Here is a 21,373-nt window from a genome sequence, read left to right as displayed (position 1 = left end):
TTATGAACAATGCATGTTTTAGCAAGAAATTCTTCTTATCATGTTGTCAACATTTCCTGCTTTTCTTTCCTTCACGGTTGTCTTTCACAGCAACATAAACAGCACTGAGGGCAGAGGTCATTTTCTTCTCTATTCTGGCTATTCAATTGGTAGCAAAAGATAATCATTATGTAAAGGAAGGGAAGCTGCTGACAGGCCTTGGAAAATTCAGTTTCATCGGCAAGGAATTTCTTCACTCAACCTACCTTTTCTTGATTCTGGCAGAGAAGACAGTCACATTCAAAGCAGTACTGGCGCATCAGTTGCTTCTGGCGTTCACTGGTGGGCATCAGTGATTCAATATAGCTGATGGTGAGCTGTGTGCAGTAACATACAAAACCAGAGTTAGTATATTTTACAAAAATTCCATATTCAGTGTATGTATAGCTAAGGTAACATTTTTGGATACTACATTTTTCCAGCATAAAATAAAATTTTATCTTAACAGATAATTTCCTAGAAGAAATTGACTGCTTTTATAAAGGGCGAAAAAAGAAAGCCAAAAATAATTTCCATGGAGGAACACTTTTTCACATTTCCAGATCAATATTGTTTGAAATTATTAAACTCCCACAAAATATCACTATTTCAACTTTTCATTCTCATTTGGAAGAAAAAGAAAAAAGAAAGGAGAGAGAGAAGAGAGATCAAGAGAGAGAAAAGAGACAGAAGAGAGAGTGAAAAAAAGCTCAGTATCTGAATTCCCTGTGCATGAAATCTCATCTTCTGTCTAGTTTAAAGCTTAAGTGCATATTTAGCACTGGTGTTATACAACATCCAACTGTCTCCAAAAATGCAATCTCAGGGAAGCCCCTGCTTTCTTGCAAATATATGTTTGAGCCTGAGGAAAGCTCCTCTTCTATCATACCCATCTTCAGTATGTCTGTGATGTTTCCTTTGTAAACAGGGAAGTGCAAAAGCACTGCAGTCAAAGTTGTTGAAACTATTGACAAGAAAATTTATTAAAATGATAAAAGAAAATGCTGAAATTTGTGCCATTTTCAACTCATGCTGTACAGAGTGAATTCCAATGAACTACAGAGAAGTCTGTAGTTTGTTCACTTTGACGCCTGCCAGAAGAAATTTTACAGGGCTAACCATTCATAGAGTTCTTCAAATGTTTAAAGTGCTGCACAGGTACAAACTAATGATAAGGGAAAGAATATAACAAAATAACAGCCCAGCTCAAACCAGCATTGAGTCGTACATGCTATTGAGTGATTACACTATCCGCCCAACACACTTTGAAACACTCCAGAGAGGTCAGAGCTAAAAAAATCAGGTCACATTATTTCATCCCGAGCCTAGACACTTCAACTAATTGGGAGAATTTTCACATGGTTCTCAGTTAAATCATGAGAGTCCACTCAAAGAAATTACAGGAAAACCTGACCAATTTGTAGTAATGACTATGAAATCCATTGTCAGAACCTGTATTTTGCAAGTCAGTTAGCATTCTAATTAAACAAGCAATTAACAAGCATATAAAACAATGCCTGATTTTTTTCATTTATTATTACAGTATAATTTGATTATATATTGAAGGAGGACTGTATTAAAAGAAGACTATTGAGATGGCAAAGTCAAGCATTTAAAATGATCATAAGCAGAAAGTCTGAGGAAAAAAATAAATATGGTCTCATAATTGAAGATAAATAGTATAATTAATGAAAGAGATAAATTAATGTTCTACAGATAATAAAAAATTAGAAAGTGTGAGAACTTTGCCAGGTTTTGCATTCTATATAATGTTGTTCTGTCCCAGCTTGTGCATGTCTGAGCAGAGAAGGGATTAGCTTCACCACTGTTGGTTTACAGCAGAACAGTCTGTACTAACCGTTTACACAAGGAGCTGTAGGCTTCCCTCTGAGCTTTCTGCAGTGAATGGATGGAAATTATTTTGCCTATTTCTCTTCCACTCTTTTCTCTCAAGATCGGTCTCTTTTGCCACATTCTCTCCAATCTGTCCCTCTTCTCATTTTCTATCTTCTCCAACCCTGGACATGAGCATCATTTTACGGTCTTATTCTCCACACCTGGTTATCTGAACCTTATTTCCAGCCCTCAGTTCTAACTTCTTACATAGCCATTCTTGGTACAATAGGCTGATTTCTGCTCTTCTGCCTCCCTTGCATGCCTCATCTTACATCTTTTCCCCACATTTCATCACCAACACTCTTACTCTCCCAAGTTAACAGACCTTGTTGCCCTAATCTATTTTCTTAATCATCTTCAGTGACCCCACCACCTTTTTCTTTGTTTCTTTCCCCAGCTGGTCCTACTCTGCATCCTCTCTGGTGTGGTAAGGAAGATCTGTCTCCCTTCCTTCCCATAAAGCAGTTTCCAGTCAAGCTATAGTCCTAACCTCATTCTTCAGGCATTCCAAGCCCACCTTCCCTCTCCCATCACAAGTCTCTGATCTTCATGTCTCCTTGTAACTCACAAGTGTTTTCTGTCAAAATCATTCCACACAATGGCTTGTTCCCTGCCTCTTATTCTCTGCATAAACATCACTGCTTTGACTCATGTCCTGCTGGGCCTTAGGTTCAGGTGGCACTCAGCAATAAAAGGGATTTAATCAAGATCAGGCACAGTATAAGACAGTAGGAATCTTCTAGGAAAAATCATTCATGTGAGATTAGTCTATGCCAAAATACTTAAGACAATGGTTTAAATCTTATCATTATTGTTGGACCCATCATTAGGCAGGGTTCAGTTCAAATACTGCAAAACAAAGAGATAGCCAACATTGAACATGCTTTATCTATCTTCAGCCTACAGGCTTCATCCCTTTTCCTCTTTTTTTTTTTTTTTTTTCATTTTTAGCATTTTTTTTTCATTCATGTTGCAGAAACCTTAGAAGTAGGAACAAGTTTGAAACCAGTAATTTCTTTTTCAGAGGTTACCAAGCAGTTACGGATATGAACAGTCACATACCAACCTGCTCTGGATTAGAGCATATGATGGGGCAGAAGGAGAAGGACAAGAGGCTTCATCACATTGAAACCTCCTTTTAGTGTTTTAACAACTTAGGGTTTCTCTTGCTGTCAGAGGCCCAAGTTCAAATTCCCAGTCCTGCCAGCAAAAATCCATAACTGAAAAAGTGTTTGTAGCTGGCAGACTGAGTGGGAAAATGTAATTAGAATATTTAGAAACATGACCAACCTAATGGTGACTAAGTCTATACTAATCATTTAATCGTTTAAACATAAAAATTCTGTATTCAAGTCTCTCTCCTACACTTGTTCTAATTTTGGATCCCTTCATTAGAAGCAAGGCTCATTTAACTTGTACATATGTAGGAAATATGCCCATTTATCAAAGGTTGTCTTAATGGTATTTGCATGAGGGATGTATGGTATTAATTAAAACATTATTTCAGCTGACCAAAGCTTGCCTCTTTATTGCATCGCTTATAAAGAATGCAGTAAATCTTTTCCCCCGAACTGGAGAATATATATTAAATAACATTTATGAAGGCAGGGAATTATTAACAGCCATGAGACTTATTGACTCTCAAGACTTTCTCCTTAGAAATGCAGCACTGTCTGAGCCCTGCTTCTCACTCTGACACAGAAGTTCTTTAACCATGGGTATGGTGGTTAGTTTCTCATGTTCATCTGCCAAGTGAGGGGGATATACAATTTTCCAGTACTGCCATGCAGCACTGGACTTTATATCTGGTTTTTTGTAACAGACTATAAGCTACAAAATTTCTAGAGAGAGGATTCTGTAGAAATTTAAAATCAATTATTTTAATGCAAACAGCAGGGAAAATAAGTGAGCACTCTTGTTTTTGCAATCATGGGTCTCAGGATCTTAGGGAGGGTGTGTATAGAAATCTGTTCCTGACACAGAGTTTGGGCATATATGATCTAAATGCCTTCTAATTCAAGAAAAAATCTGGTTTCAAAAAATGTGATGTGACAAAATGTAATGTGTCAAACATACACAGATATAAAACTTCTTCTCATAGAATTACAATAACAGAAATATTACATATCTTGGTTGGAATCTATGATTTGTATTTAGAATTGATTTTAAAAGTCAGTTGCTCAGTAAGAGTGTGGTCTGTTATGTGACTTTTTGCAGAAAGATAGAAATTTTCATTAACTGAACTCTGAAGCTGATGAGAAGCCATGCACCCATTTTGGAGCTCAGCTAATACACCCTGTCTCTCAGCAGGACTAATTGAGTTGAGCCATACACTGAACTCACCATAGCTACACAACTTCTGATTATAAAATAGGCAAAATGAGCTCATGTCTGCCTGCAAAACACCCGGTAGACACAGTAATTAACAAAAAGTCAATTGAAATTACAGCACACATCTTGATGCTGTTTAAAGTGGTTATTTAAGGGTAGGGAAATGATGAAGACCTCTTCAGAGCAGGCTGCCTGTCTTTTTGAGAAAGTAAATTAGCTGATATGCTGTCACTGAAGGAGCCCCAGTGATCTCTAGGTGAATAATTTTTGCTTTCTTATAATCCTTCCCCATATCTTACCTTTCTTTGCAATACTTAATTTTTGCAAAGAAGAAAGTGTAAGAAAAGGTAATCTTTATATACTGTCAAAGTAACATCACCTAAAGTTATAAAAGCTGTGATAGTCAGCACTACAACTAACATTATCTTGAGGAGCAAAAAGGTGTTATAATTAGTTTTGAGCTGCTGGAAGGAAGTTTTAGAAAATTGTCTAGTCTTTTAAATAGGGACATGTACAATAATATCCCCATAAAAATCTATTATTTCTTTCTTCCTGCTATTAGATTCAATTATGCTCAAAAACCTGGTACAGAGTAGAGTCTACAGAGTGTTAGGAGACCCTTTCTAGCCACCTCGACACCCAGTCTATGCGTGGAGATCACCAGTTGCTCCCAAGCCTTGTCCTCCTTTCACTTCTTTTGTCCTCTCCTCTGCCTCCTATGTGTTTCATTTCCTTTATGCCAGTTGCAGGACAGAAAACACTTAAATTTAGTGGTGAACACTACCAGCTGGTCAAGCACTAGAATTTGGGGTATTTGCATAGACCCATACCACCTTAAATGAATTATAACAGAGTCAGAGCAAGGATGGGGAAGAAAAAAAGCTACCAAGCTTGAAGGAAGTTTCCTATCAGAGCCAAATTTTCACTTTAAAAATTCTACATTTAATGAGGATTATAAATGTAATTTAAACAGACTAAGTTATATAATGATAGAAATTAACTATGTTACTTTGAACATCAACTAAAGCATTCATTGGCAAAAGCCAATGGGAATGTGGTGTGGTTTTGTTTAAAATAGTAACTTTCTGCCCTCAAAGAGCATGCAATTCCACAGAACCACATTAGTATAAAACCCAAATAATATACCTGAGGATAAATGCTAGTTACCGAAGCAAAATTTAAGGATCAGACACTTCTCCATCTTGCCAACTCTCAGTATTTATTATGATTGTTTTCTTAAAGTTTCAACTTGGGAAACCATGCAATTATACATGAATCCCTTCTTTCAATGCCTACAAAAAAAGTAACATTCATGACTCATGATTTCTTAGTGTTTCAGGACTGGCAACACTGCCTTTGCCACAAAAAAGACCTAGATGGCTACAATTTTTGCATATGATTTTAGGAGTGATTAGTTTTCCAAATATACAGCACCATCAAATTTAGCACTTTCATTCTATAAGGATTCAGGCAAACATTTTCTGCCTCAGGAGTCCTGATTTTCTACTGCCTGAGATACCTTGTAGCCTTAGGATTTGAACAAATTTCAAAGCCCAAAACCAAAATTCAGTTAAAAACCACTAAATGCCACATGCCTTCCTGTCAAAACCATGCAAAGCCAACAAAATCTGCCTAGACATGAGACTAAAGCTGAACTAAAACAACTTCTGTTAGGGCATAAAAACTTTTTGAGATTCTCAGAGTCTTGCATGCTTTTTATCACTGACTTGATAAACACAGTTAGTATAGCATAAGCACTCTAAAGTGTGGTTGGAGCATAAATGTTATACCCAAATAAATCTGCATCACACTGCAGAGGCTACATCCAATGTAATAATCTCTCTTCTTCTGGTTTACAATCAAAATCAGGTCTACTGGTGCCTCCCCCTTTACATAATTGTGAGAAGACCACAGTGGCCAGTCACCTCAGTCCCCTGTGTCTCTGTTTCCCCTGTGATTATAGGTGGTCAACAACTCCTTAACATGAGTCAATTGTAGTGTCCTCTGATAGAAAGCACTACAAAAGTGCAAAAATACTTTTACTTCTCACTGGCCTAGTGAACACACTGCAGTGGTTGATACTTTCCTGGCAAGTGTCCAGAAGCCCTATCAAGTTTGTTCCTGTACGGATAGTAAAGCCATAGTCCTCTTCTACTTACCTGAGCTTGACTTGCTACTTAGCTTCTCGTTTCTAACAAGCCTTCGTGCTTTTTTACTTTCTATTAATTATTACATAGCGGATCTCATTCTGTCTAAATCTAGTGTAAGTTTGAACAGCATAAGGCAAGTTTTCTACTGCTTATAATTATTTAAGTTTTTTTGTTGCCTCATGACTGGAAACAATGTTCATCTTACACTTGAGAGCACTCTATTCAGAAAACCCAATCAGATTCCTCCCTAACATGTATTTTCTCTCCCATTAGCTCAGATCATGACCTCAGTAATATAAGTAAAAACTTGGCTCCTAACAGGTAATGTAGTTTCATGCACATAAGTGTGTAAATTCAGTACATGGCTATTAAAAAAACTGAGCTGACCCTGCTGCAGGCAAGCAGTAAGGCAGTGTGGAAAGAAGTTCTACCAAAGCTACCATGCAGAACACAAAATGAAAAGCAGTAGCAGTTGTGTAAGAGCGAAAGTAATTGGGTGTTGAAAATTAATATTAAACTGATGACTTGTGCATACTCTCATAATAATTTTCTTTTCCTTCCTCTTCCCATAACAGATCTAAACTAATGTTCACTTGTATCTTTACTTTCTCACTTTTGCCCATTTTCGTCCTTATTCAAAGGAGCAAGTACCTCAGAGTGAGAGTTTTATTTCCAGGTAAGTCAAGAGGGCACCTGGTTTAACACAGTATATATATATAAAACCTTACATGTTCCTTAAGGCAAGTTTTCCATTCAGTACCAAAACTAGAAGCAGTAGCTGCAACAGAGACACCAGAACCTGAGCTCTTTGGAAATTTCTGTCTTTATTTTACTGCCTCATTGGAGGCAAAGTTTTTTAGAAAATATAATATGCCCACATAAGGTGCAGTCATTTTAACACCTGTATTCATACAACTGCCAATGTCACTGCAAACAAACTGGTCTTACATGTCCTGCTTTGTAACACATATTTATTTCCTGATTGCCTTACAAGTGACTTGTAATTTACACCATATCTGTTTCATCACTGATATTAACCTAGAGACTTCTGTGGGTTACAGACCACTAACACTAAGTCTAAAATTTGGGTCATACCTTCACAATTGTAGCACAGTCTGCACAGTGGTCATACCCACAAGGGAATTCTACCTCACTTCTCACTCCAGAACTACCCAGGGCCACCTGAGGGCCTCTTCCACTCTGTAAAAGCTGCTTGTTACAAAGAATTGCTTTATGAAATTTACCTAGAAAAATACATCCACATACATAAAAATAAGATAGCTTCAGAATTTAGAACTCTAATTATTAACCCAAATGCATCCTAGGAAAACATAAAATCTACTGTACTTTTAAATAAACACCCCATCTTGGTGAACTGGGAAGCCAAGAGGAAAGTTGATGGCCTACTATCTTAGAGAAAGGATACATTAAAAAAGAATACACTTCATAGGGAGGAAAAGAGATACTACTTCTAAATTAGAATATGTATGCCCTTGATCTTCCCAGTGTTTGAAGCACGGACATGAACCGTATTTACATTAGGTCATGATTTTGAAATGACCAACAGCTAGGACTGCATAGGTTATTGGTGCATGCAAAGTTACATATATACACACGTCTTCGCAGGCCTTACTAAGCAAATTCAATATTGTATTGCTGCAAAAGATGTTTACTTTGACATGCTTACCTAGCCACAACTTACTGTCTTCAAAGTAATACAAATACTGTCATAAAAACAAAGCCGAGAATACCTTAGATCAAATCAGAAATCTCTTGAAAGGGGTGTTTTGAAGTATTTTCTAGTGAAATGTACAAGAAAACAAACTTTGTCTTGCTACTTCCACTGTCAATGAAAGTTTTACTACAACAGTATGGTTGCAGCCTGACAAATGCTTATTGCTGCAATGACTTAGTGAACACTGCATTCCACCCAGAAGTATTGTAAGTGCTTCCATCAGGGTAAAGACGTTCAAATACAAACAAAATGAAGTGCCTAGAGGAGGACAGGATGAACAAGAATTTATCAAGACTGCTAGTGATTTATGAGAAGTAATGATTATGGGGCCCAGGCAGTGTGAAGAGATGATTCTATTTATCATTTTCCCTCTGATAGCTATGTGCTAGAAAGTGGCATCAATATATCATCAAAATATTAAGCTGGTGGCCCTGCAGTCTGGAATTTATTTAGGGAGATGTCATCGTTGCAGGTGTCTGTGATGGAAGGGAGGACAAGTTAATTACCTCTTCACCAATCTGGATCTCTCGGACAGAGCGAAGTAAAAGCTGGTATCCTTCAAAAACAATCACGCAGTTTGGGTCACAGCTGTGGTTCAGTAAAGACATGCTGTGAGGGGTGGTGGAGGGGGAGAAAGAGAGAAAGAACTTTACAGAGGAGCCTCCACTGCCATTCCCATTTAATCATTTAAAAGTAGCTAACATGATTACATCTGAAGTATCAAGCAATTAAGTTACGAAACAAATAAAATCCCTGGTAAATCAGCTGCTCTTGGTCAGGAGAGGAAAATTAATGCTTAGAAGATTTATATTCATTGCTAATAGGAGCCATGCCTGGATCTTTTCACGTGTTTCTGCCTCTGTACTCGGGGCAGGAGGGAGACAATGGCCTCCCCCTGACTCCCAAGAGAGGCCTGACTCAGGGGAAAGGACAAGGCAGGCAAGCAGGGAACAAGGCAACCTGGACAGTTCAGAGCAAAAGGTTAGTACCTTGGGACTGTGTTTTATTTCTGCTGCTTCAGCTCGGTTTCAGGGCACTAACCTTGTCAGTCACCCTGACCGTCAGTGGAATCGCAGCTCAAAGGAGCAGCAATCAACCTGTATTTCGTCTCAAGCAGAAAATGGAGTATACTATGTCCCAAAACCAAAGTACTTGGTGTACAGAGTTGAAAGAAGAGATACAGCCATTGACTCTGTTTTACACATATTTTGGTTCAGCCTCTGTTCTTGTGGCATGTGACAGCTGAAGCAGCAGAGCTCATTGGGGAGCTGCTGCCACCCCCCAGAGACACACACTGGTGGATCTCCTGACACAGACGTGCCTTTCCGCCTTTTTTGAAGGAGACTGTTACTGTTAAGAACAACATCAACACCATCCGCTATGTACTTTTGAGGCCCATGTTTCATTAGCTGAGAAACAACCGACTTTGCCAGGCCAATATCAGTCCCATAGCAGAAGTGGGGCTGATGGTTCTTCCCCTATGGGAATGACCCATTGAAAGAACAATTCTGGCATCATCAAGCTGGAAGGAGAATTTCTGGCTTACCCAGCTCCTGGTGGCCTCTTTGCTTTCCTTGTCTGCCTGATTCAGCAACTCAAAATCCCAACTGTCCTTGGCAAAATAGAGTATGTTGCCGAGGGTTAAAGCCCTGCATCAAACCATGTTTATTCAGTTCTTGACTCTTAAAGGAGCTGTCAACAAGAACCTGACTCTTTTGATATCCTTTCTGGTCTATATAAGAAGATATCTGTGGTTAATCTCCACATGAACCCAGTAATGTACACTAGGAGAGAGTATCCATTTCACTTATTGTGAGATCACTGGGCATACTCCCAAAGCTGCTGGCAAGGTGGTGCAGAGGAGGACCACAGGTTTTTATCTATTTTAAAATATATTGGGATGTGAAAAATATCAAGCCATGCAATAATATACAACCTCTTAATGAGACTAAACAAAGCACTTTTAATCAAATTTCATCTTGTGGAAACACTAGTGGGTTTGATGACAATTTAATCTGGAAGCATATGAATTAATCTGGAAGGACATTTACCTAGGCTTTTGGGAACCACAGATATAAGTTCACAATTTTCCCAGCTCAGAGTGATTTGCTACGGCAAAACTCAAACTGCTCTGAACTGACTTGGGAATGAGTCTCTTGCATCCCTTGGCAGTGCATTATCACAGAACATAGATAGCCACTTTCTTCGCAGTCAGGGGCTTTTTCTACCAAAATAAAATATTTTTCTAATAATAATGCTCCAAAATAATGTTCCATTTTTCCCAAGTATGTGAAAGGATTTGTTTCCATTCCACTATGAAATCAAATGGCTGTTCTGTACTTTTCATAATACTAATTCCCATGTCCTCCTAACCACCTTTCCCTTATACCACAATGCAGGTCTCAAGATAATAAGTGTCCTTAGTCAAATCTTACACTTGACATTAGTAGAAAAAAGAAACAACAGTGACAGGCCCACTGAAATATTGACAACATAGTTCAGTCGTACATTAACAAAAAATTGAGATGGTAAAATATGATTTTGAACTATACATACTAATTTTCCACATTATAATTACAGGTAAGTAATTCTATGAAGGCAAAATGTTCTCTGGTACGTACTTCTTACCTAATACAAATAAGAAATTCAAATAGTAAGATCCATCTCTCAAGGGGCTTATCTTTTCACCTTACTGGTTTCTTAGTTATGTCAATTTACTAATAAATGTGTTCAATCTTTTTCTTTTAATTGCCCTTTCAGAAGTCTCCTGGCTGCTAATATCTGTATTCTAAAGCAATGTTGAACTGGTTTCCTTCTGCTAGTCCCAGTCACACATTCTTTTATGTCAGGATTTATTCTTACTTAGAAAAGACTACCATCTCCATAAAAATAAAATATAAATACGTATCTTATTTAAACTGTTTTAACTCTCTAATCAGGACTATTAAGAATGCTTTCAACTCAATCACATTTTTATTCTTGTTTAATTTATTTGCATTTCCCAGTTTCTCATTTAGACATGTTACCTGCTGCTTTGATGGCCCTTACAGCTACCTAGGAGAAAAGGAAAAAAACTAACATAGATTTTGCCTGTGAATGAAACAGTGTCCACAGTACCTGGGATACAGGCCAACACCAACATCCTGCATCTCTCCATTACTGATGGTGAAACAGTTACAGGTCACCTGTAAAAACAAGGGAAAAAATCCAGGATTACCAGAATCATTTGGAAACCCCACACTCAAGTGAAAAAAAACTTTCAAAATAAAATGAAGGGGCAATTGGTAATTGGATGAGAAACATTCAAGCCCAACACTGGTGCTCTTTCATTTTACAGCAATCACATCTGGGACACACTCTCCTATAAAACAGCAGTCAATTAAAAGCAGAAATATTAGTATTCTGCAAAAATGTGGGGTTAAACACATGCAGAGGCCCTACTTTCTTGTCGAGGGGGGGTAAAAAAAAGCCACTCTACACAGAGACTGAGAAGCTCAGCCCAGAGACACCATAGCAGATGACAGTGACTGCTGATGAAAAGAGTGGTTATTTCCATGCAGGGACTCTGCTGAAGCCGGGCTGTCACAGCACTTTTTAATGAGTACTAGTGGAGCCCAAAGAATAGATATGGGACAGTTTTGAAGTAAATAGCAGCCTTGACTGTGGCAACCTTAAATGGGCATAAAGAAATATGAAGACTGTGCAACAGCATAACTTTCACATTGCGCATATTTTGGTTTGGATGTAAAAGATCCTACAAAAAAGCACGTTCAAATTACCATTCAAGAGAAATATAACCTTTCATTTAATCTCAGATATTCAGCTTGATAGTGTATTTCTCCCTCATACAATCAATACAAAGCTAAAGTGATTTTAGAAAAGAGTAGAGAAGAATGGAAGTTGCTTGCAGGTAGATATAGCCATGCCCCAAACTATCAGACTGAAGTTTCTTCATGTTCAACTCAATGATAGATCAGCACTTTGTAAATGATTAGCAAATATCATTTTCATGGGCTTAAACAAGGACCAGAACTGATTTCTAATGCATTTTTTAAATATCTGAATTTTTTTGGAATATGTGGATTTGTATTTTTTTTTTTAGATAATGTTAGTTAGTTATCAATGAGATACTAATAAAATACTTTATGTAGAAAAACACTGCATGATACTGCATATACATGAAAAGTCCCCAGACTCTTCTGCATAACATTAGATTATTAATATCATTAATTCTCATTAGAACAGAAAATGAGTTAGAGTAGGATTTGGCAGACATGAAAATGAGATCTGAAATTTGCAGTTTTATCCATAGAGTAATTGCCCAGAACAGTAAATGTACACCTCTGTTTTAAAGAGGTGCACTGAACAATTTAATAGGATACCTTATCCTATAAATTCACAAATTATTATTTATGAGAGCATTAACCATAAGGTGAAAATGAAATCCTCTTTCAAAATTTCTCATAAATTCTGGCAGCAATGTTAATTTGAATAAATGTACATGCAGTAGGGCACGTGTTTTTTTAAATGGTTAGACAATACTTTGATTAGTCTATTATTTATGTAACCCATTCAAATGTTGCTGATCAATTACCAAAAGCATACATCTTAATTATTTCTTTCCTGCTGACATTGGATATAAGTGTCAGACAACTTCTGAGCAAAGATTAGTCCATTTAAAGTGGCAATTATCCTGGTTCTAAAAATATTGACTTTATTTTTGTATTTATTGAAAAAATAATGCCTTCCAGGTAAAAGAGAAAGAAAGCCAGATTATGTGGACCTTAGCTCTAATGGATTATGAAGTAGCAGAGGTCAAACATCTCTGAAATAAATGAATCCCTCTTCCTTGCAAATCTCCTATTATTACCATAAAACTGTTTATATTAACAATATTGAATTTTGATCACTGTAGAGTTATAGAGAGTGTTTCATCATTTTCTATTAAAGGTTTCTATTTTATTCTGTGAAGTTTTACACACAGAAGTCACAATAATTTTATTTTTTCCTTTTCATAATCATGCATTACCTTTTTGTACCAGGACATATGTGAAGAAAAATGTGAGATGAATGGATGCTCTGAGAGTCAGACATCAATAGCTTCTTTCAAGAGTAGTTCACTGTGAGGCACTTTTTAACCTCTCCATTTTAGATATTTTCACAGTATGCAGTTGCATCACAATATCCTAGTGAGGTAGTGAAATACCATCTAATTTCTAATTATTTGCAGCTTCAAATATGAGACTGAGAATCTGAAGTACACGGGGCCAGATCTAAAAAGGTATTTAAGTATGTAAACACAGGCAGAAGTCTAACTGGTCCCATGAATTTTGAGCTACATGATTTTGCACACAATCCTACCAAAGGCATAAGAAGTTTCAGGTGCTCTGAGGTTTGATTAACCACCTAGAAGACAATCTTCCCCCTTTTAAACTCAGCTATGAAAAAGAACAGTGATACACATATAAAGTGTACTACAGATAGTAACCTTTGTTATGGCTGTTTTCTGTCCTCAGCAAGTGAAGAGGGAGGAATTGAGATGGTGGTGGTGGGAGGAAGAACTCGTCATTTACAGTGTCAGAAATTCTGATAAAATTACAATCTTTCACAGACAGGTAGCAGCTGGTAACAGGTGTCAAATATGAAATCTCCATAGTCTATCAACTGAGGATGGGATTGTTTGTTTTCTTTTAGATTTATTATAAAGTCTCTAAAACATACTGAATCTCCTCTACATTTCTATTTATGTAAACTTTTAAGAGGTTTTAAATCTCAGAGTTAAAGATCAGTCCTACCAAGGGGATTTCTGAGATTTCAATCCTAAAGTCCACAAGAGAGTTGATGTTGTAGACCACACCTCCCAACAAACAAAAGGCAGAAGGCATTTCTTTTACAGAACATGTGAATAAAAATCCATTTTCCTAGCTCCCCAGGATTCACAGATGTAGCTCAAATAACAGCTAAATCTGGAGTATCTAATACTGCTGCAGGAAAGCACAGGTAAACAGCTTGTTCCTGAGGCAATAATTTATGGATCAAAACCTACTGGGACTGGAAGTGAACTAACTTCATTTTTAGGGAAAAAAAACCCAAGGCAAAACAAACAACGTCTTTCTCATGCATTACAGTATTTCTCTGAGGTTTCACAGTCACCTTGTATTGTCTTTTTTTCTGTCTTAAGTGACCCACCTTATTCCTTATACTACAATCAGGTTCTGATTCTGTGTGATCCCAGATTTTAAAAATAAGAAAGAATAAACAATTCTCAGTAATCTGGCACTTCAAGAAATGGGTTCTTCCTCACAAAGATATGGCCCTTGTCATCTTAACTCCTGCAGAATCATTTATTTCAGTTATTTAATTTGTGCTGTTGTTCAGCTTGTCCCTTCTGATTCCTCTAAAAATTCCTCTCTATCCAGCTACGCAGCACTAAAACTGCATAGCCAGAGACAGAACAGAGACAGAACAGAGTACTCACAGGGTTTGTTATGCCCACAAATAAGGAAAAATGCCCACATATTTCAGAACTTCAAAGTTGGGAAGTCGAATTCCTTGCGATTTCTAAAATTTCTGAAATAACACATCTCCCAGCATGAGAACCTAGGGAAAATTCTCAGGGGAGAGCCACAGGCTTTTCAAACCTCTGCAATGGAAAACTTACTTAGGAGTATCCTAGAGCTCTCAAGGCTTATCATCATAGCCTGACTGACCATACATTTCACTAACAATTTAAAGAATCAATTCTCAGTGTTTGAGTTGGCTCCATGGCAATAAATCCTGCAAGTTTATTTAAAAGGAACTGCTATTTCAAACAACAAACAATATTATATAAGATGATTGAATTAGAAAGATTTGTTCTTTTGAGAAACTGCACATGCTTTAGAGAGGTATCCTGTACTCAGTAAGATAACCCAAGAAGAAGACATAATCTATCCCAGCCTAGTAAACACACAGAGAGCAAACCAACTTTACTGACTGACCATTATTCTCAGGCATACTTTATCAGCAAACCAAAATTACTGCAATCTGTTAAATTTTATTTCCTCTCTGAGTGACATATGAAAACTCTGCAAATTTACTCCGTAAGGAGGTTTCTGTTCTCAAGATGTCTAGAGCTACTGTCTGAGCAATCTCTGTCTGTGCCAGACCCCCAGTCTAGTGGACAGCCCTGAAGATTTATTTCGGTGTTTGCATGTGACAGGGTATGAAGGCTTGAATTTGGCAACATACTGATTTGAATTTGTTTTCCTTTTCAGACCTCATTCATATTGTTTTATACTATGGATTTGCATGGTTAGATAAAGCAGACTCAGACTTGATAGCAGGACATTGCAGATTTGGGATTTTGGACACTAAGACAATGAAAAATGTCAATAAGTGAGTAAGAGAAAGAAAATAAATCATTATTGGCTAACACTTGCTGCACAGATCAAATTACAAACACTAGGACTAATAATCGATCATTGTGTCTCGATGTGTTCCTGTACGTTACTGCAGCACAGTGAGACAGCTCTTACAACATAAGAAACCCTCACAAGAAGGATTACCAAAGGGTATAATTGCACTGGTAGGGTCAATATCATTTTCAGCTTTGATATACAATGACTCCAGCCATCTCTGTAAATGGTGTGTCACAGCTGGTGTATTCTAACCCACCACCAGGAAGAAAACCATAACTAACACTTTTTTCCCTAATTTATGAACCCAACGTAATGTAAATTAAAGATATTAAAAAACCCTTCATGGATTATTAAGTTTCTCATTCACACCAAAGCTGGCTGGGTATTCCTGGTCATTGGCAAATATTTAACAAAACATGCTGTAACCAGTTCTCATGTTAACAGGCTTCTCAAGAGACTCAAACATTATTCAGGAGGAAGGGGTGGGCAGTAAATGCTATGTGAGTGGCATACTAATTCAAATGACCAAGACATTCCCCAGAGACCTTCTAGCACCACTACACCCCACTACAACTCTGTACCGATAGCTCTTTCCCACTGGAGGATGAACAGATACCAGGCACAGATGGTTGACAGATCTCAAGTCTGCTAATGACTTCATTTGGCACATGGAGCGCTACAGAAACAGTGCTAAACATGGCAACAGTGCTTAACTGTAAATGCACAGTATGCCATGGCAGTGACAGACCTGTCAAGCCCCTGTTTTGAGTGTATTCCACTTGCTGTTCATGGCCACAGTCCAGGACACCCAGGCTTCCCATGCAGGCAGAGCTTCTTGCTCTGAAACCTCAGCTCTGTCCACTGGACAGGGTATTGGAGAGGGAGAGAGGAAAGGGGATGAGGTGGGAAGACATCTGCTACCAGAATGGTGTGCTGAAAGGAGACCTGTTACAAGGCAGATTTGCAAACTAGATCTTTGTGGCTTATATATACACCCTTGTATGTTTTACTAAATCAGGAAATTTGAATCCAATTCTACGTTGCATTGTGCTCAGGACCTACCTACTGGCTTCCACAGAAGCCACAGAACCAAAACTAGATGAAAGAGACACCAAAAGGATCAAAATAAACTGAGAAAAAAAAAAGATTCTTGGGTGTTTTGTTCCATCAAAACATATTAGAATGGCTTTGGGAAAGCTTTATCTTATTGAAATTTTCAGACTAAGGAATGGGGACAAGTAGTTAATTGTTTGTGATAGTTCCTCAGAAGCCAAATTTCACTGCAATACCATGAAATTTGGAGAAGTTACATTTCTTTCACACCATGAGTGAATATGCAAATATTTCAGTTTACTTCAATAATAATTCATCCTATTAATCTCTTGGGCCAAAAATGACAATGTTTTGGCTGAATTAGAGACTACCAATACTTCAGAGCTAGCTACAGCAAAGATGTGTATTTCCAACTGTTTTCTTAGTTCTTCATCTTATGTCTTTGGAGATCTCTCTTCATAACTATCAATTTTTCAGGCCTTTTTTGCTATCCTAGCACATAAAAGTTTCCGATGAGTATGCAGAACACAGGTATCCCTTGCAGAGAGCTGTCACCACCTAGAAGGCAGCAAAGCAGAAATTTGGCCTGACATTAACAGATGATTTAATGCAAGTGTGCTTCAGGCATCCCTTTTTAGTACTCAGCTAAGTGGTGCAATTTTGATTGGAATGGAATGAAAATAGGTCATGGCAAATTAGCTCCTCTCTTCTTAACCCCACACATACTTCTCCAATCTTTCAAACAAAAATATTTAGCTATGGAGCAAACATATTTGATTACTAAGAATGTCAAAGCCATCATTACTAGGACAAATGTTATGTTTGCTATGGGCACTTTTTTTTAAAGTCTGCGCAAGATGTAGTTACAAACCTGAGACCTGAAAAGGTAAAGCCCGAAACATGCAAAAATATTGCATTCTTTGGGTAAAACAAAATATCTTGAAGTTTTGTAGAACTCCCATTAAAAGTTTTGTGCAACCTGTCCTAACCTTTTCACAAATTTCTCCTCTGAAAACAGTCAGCAAATCTCATGTTCCCTTTGGTGAAATTCTAGCTTTTACTCAGCTCTGCAAATGTTATTATTATTACTGCTTTTTGGAACAGAACTGAAATGCATCTATTTCTGGTGCAGAACTGGAGAGAGGGAGCTGCAAAGCTGCTAATGGATCATATTACAGTATGCTTGCAGCATTTGGCATTATTAATTGGAGTGGGGCAGAGGCATGACATCCTTCTCTTCATCCTCATTTTCCTACTGGTAACTCCACTCCTGTGAAATGGGGCAGAGTTATTAACTTGATTTCAATAGCCACTGCATACCTGCCTATTGAAAATAAACTGCTTGTTTATTGAATGAGATCAAACTTCATGGGCATCCAGGAGTGGTTAACTGACTTTGTATTTATCTTGGCTATTTTGTTACAGACGGTTGTTTATCTGCTTTGCAATGGTAGATTAAAAAAAAAAAAAAAAAAAAAAAAAAAAAAAAAAAAAAGGTTGGACTTAATATGAAAAATTAGGCTGAGATTCAGCTATGGTTGCTGGTATGAAAATTACATAGGCAAAACCAAAACATTAATGAATTAAAGTTGTATAACTTCAGCTAGTAATACAGGTGGAATAAATTACTATCTGTCATCTCCTTCCATTACCCAGATGATTTCCTCATACCAGACTCATAACTGCTAAGCAGCCTAAATTAGGTGAGATGAAACCTAGCCTAAATGTTTCAGGGTTTGCCCATTTTATTATCACAGATGCAATATAACTGTTGTTCCTTCTGGAGGTGCTTGTTGAGCTAGACCTTCAAGTATATTTACCTCTTGAAGTTCATCAACCATAAGTCTTTGGATTTGGTCTGCTGGGCTTAGTGGATTTTTGCCTTTCTTTCCTGTTCTCTTTTTCATTCTTTAACTATTGCCCACAAATATCTTCTCTACTGGGGGAGGGAGGGATGGGGGAAGTGAGGGGAAGATGAAAACTTTTTTCATACCATTTCTTTAAAACTGTTTCCACCAGGAAATTTCTGAAAGCACAAAAGCTGAGAATGTTTGAAGAGGAGGAAATTTCAAAAAGAGTAGAGCAAAAAAGAGAAATGTCTCTTCAAAAACATGGTGGCATGAGTATTTTTAGATCTTAAAAACTTAAACAAACATAAATAAAAGGTTTGATTTTGAAAATTCTTCTGAAAAGAGCAATAAAAAACCTGATCTTGCTTAATTTAGAAAAGTAGAAAGCATTTTTTTGAGAAAAAACCCACATTTTTTCTAATAATTTTTTCATAAGTAGCATGTGGTTTTTGAACCAGCTCTAGTCTCACTTTGCTACTTGAGTTACAACTTAAACCAGAGATGACTGGGGAGTTTTAGAACGGAACCTAAGACCTTTTTTTTCTTAGTATGGTAGAAAAAATACAGAAACCACTCACGCCGGCATACAACACTGTAAACCTGTATGTATCCATGATCACTGCAAAGCAAGGCTAACTACAACCTGCTTTGTCTTGTATTAACCAGACAAAATCTCAGGCTCTTGTAATGTTTGCACATCAAGGCCCCAAAGAATAATGATATCACTGCCAGTTCCTTCCATTTTTCTTATGCCCTTTCCCTATAGAAAAACTACTTTTTCTTTTGACATACAGTTTTATAAAAAGGAATAAGTATTGGTTTTTTATCAAATCATTTCAGAAAAAAAAATTTAAAAGTATTTATTTAGATACAATTTATTTTTCAACTACTCCTATCATTCAAACTGGGTGACATTACTACTTCTAAAAATCAGTGGGTCAGACATACCCTTTTGTAAATCCATCACTGTCAGTGGTCTAAACCCCTCTCTCCCCATTAAAGGCCTTTGGAAATCAGTAAGGCAATTGGAAATATCCACTATGTTCTTGCAGGTAGCTGGCAGATCAAACATCTGCTGAGAGCAGGTCATTTAAATTAGAGGCAAAAGTATAATTTCAAAATTATTCAAGCTTTTCACAAAATTCCAGTGTAGAATTTCATAAATAAAATACTGTCCTTTTAAAGATTTTTAGCACTTGATGAGCATATGCCTGCAAAATGCTTTTGAACTCACCCTTTCTCCTTCCTTCCACAGACAGCATCTGAACAGTGCGGTCAGGTACGATGATGGACACTGCTGTACCACAGGAAGTGTTCTGCATGAAACAGGCTAGAGCTGCCTGTGGCCAGTGAAAAGGAGTGGACTAGCAGCTGATATTCACCAAATATATTAAGTCCAGGTGGCAATTTGAAGTTTAATAGGACAAAGTAAAACTGTGAAACAAAAAGCCCACTATGTATTTAATCCTGAAACACTGAAATACCCAGCTGATTGCTGTAATGAAAGGTCTTTTGGGAAAAAAAGGGTAGCTGCCTATTAAAGGCACTGAAGCAATGGTTAAATCCAGACCACAGTTCTAGACCCCTTTCTGACTGAAAGGGAAAACTGATTGCATCATAAGCGGGTGTGCTGGCACAGGTGGGTGAATATGACCATAGCAGAAAATAGTAGGATACGGTAAGGCAGAAAATCTAAGTCAAACTCCACTTCCTTCTGAAGGCAAAATAGAACAGTGTTACATTTAAGATAAAGATGTGATGCAATGCACAGAAAAAAATTAAAGCTAAAGCAGTAATTTGAAGGCCTGTATAACTCAAGTACTCAGTATTCAAGGAGTTCTTGGATTTCCATAGGATTTGTGCATTCTTAGTATCTCTGAAAAATCAACTTCCCAAGGGTTTCCAGCCAGTAATTTCTTTTTCTACACCTCCATTTATTTGGGCTATTTCAAACATTGCTCTGATCAGGGAACACTTGAAATAATTTAATTTTTGGAATTCCATAACATTGGACATGTTTAGTCTCAATACAGTACATACAATTTTAGTTACTGTGAGGCATAGCTTTCATGCTGTTGCCATTCATTTTCTCATTCCCATAATGCTAGTCACATTTTTGGATGATCCTGCTTGATGATAAACCACAGTCAGTCAACGACATCTAACAATACCAAAGACAATTTGCTAGCATTGTGCACTATATTTGACTGTATTGGGAAGTGACAAGGAGTTAAGTTAGAAAAAAAAAAAAAATCCTGCTCTACTCCTTTGGATCCACAGGCCGCATTTGGCACCCAGGATCTAAACCAGAGCATCTCAATGCTGCATTTCCCATTGGTAGGCCAGGATGGGGATTTTGCTTGAAGAGGCTCTGGATGTTACAACCTGCTGCATTCAGAAATGCCTGGATAGTTGGTACCAAGTTAAGAGGAACATGCCTTTCACATTTTGTTTGGATTCCTTTGTGACTTTTGAAAGTACTAGCAGAAAATAACTCTTTTGTTTCCCCAAGAGAAGGAACCATGGACCTATTTTGGGTGGTTACATGGTAACAAGGCTTACGGCACCCACAATGCCTGTACCCCAGAAACTAGTAGAGAGAAGGCCACCATCCCATCCACCAGGATTCCTTAGCAGAAGTGCCATTACTTCAACAGAACAGATAATAATTCCCAGTACTTTGTTCTACCTACAGCTGAATAGATTTTCCCTTGAAATAGCATTTTTCTTTATCATAGCAGATTAGTAGTAGCCATTATACAGATTTTCTGTATCATTACTATTACTAGTTAGGAAAAAACCCACAATACTTGAAGGTAGCATTAAACTACACTTTCATTTGTAAGAGCTACAGAGTAAATAAAATATAATTATTTACTCCAAAATAAACTCAGAAATTAAGCCTTCTAGGCTTAACTCCTGGTCAATGTGACATCAAAC

General features: G+C 37.4%; 1 protein-coding gene across 3 annotated transcripts in view; it reads right to left on the bottom strand.

The window, feature by feature from the left end:
* Window positions 1-21,373, bottom strand: part of SMYD3 (SET and MYND domain containing 3) — a 430,467-nt gene that overhangs the window by 76,632 nt on the left and 332,462 nt on the right. For all 3 annotated transcript variants that reach the window (XM_074818336.1, XM_074818338.1, XM_074818339.1), the window contains 3 exons: window positions 11,248-11,315; window positions 8,637-8,739; window positions 246-356 (listed from right to left, as the gene is read on the bottom strand). In XM_074818336.1, the coding sequence (XP_074674437.1) occupies window positions 246-356; window positions 8,637-8,739; window positions 11,248-11,315 (282 nt within the window). The remainder of the gene's footprint in view (window positions 1-245; window positions 357-8,636; window positions 8,740-11,247; window positions 11,316-21,373) is intronic.

Source organism: Strix aluco, chromosome 3, assembly GCF_031877795.1.
Source record: "Strix aluco isolate bStrAlu1 chromosome 3, bStrAlu1.hap1, whole genome shotgun sequence".
Lineage (NCBI taxonomy): Eukaryota > Metazoa > Chordata > Aves > Strigiformes > Strigidae > Strix > Strix aluco.
The sequence above is the reverse complement of the archived record's forward strand: the minus strand, read 5'-3'. Positions and strand labels throughout refer to the sequence as shown.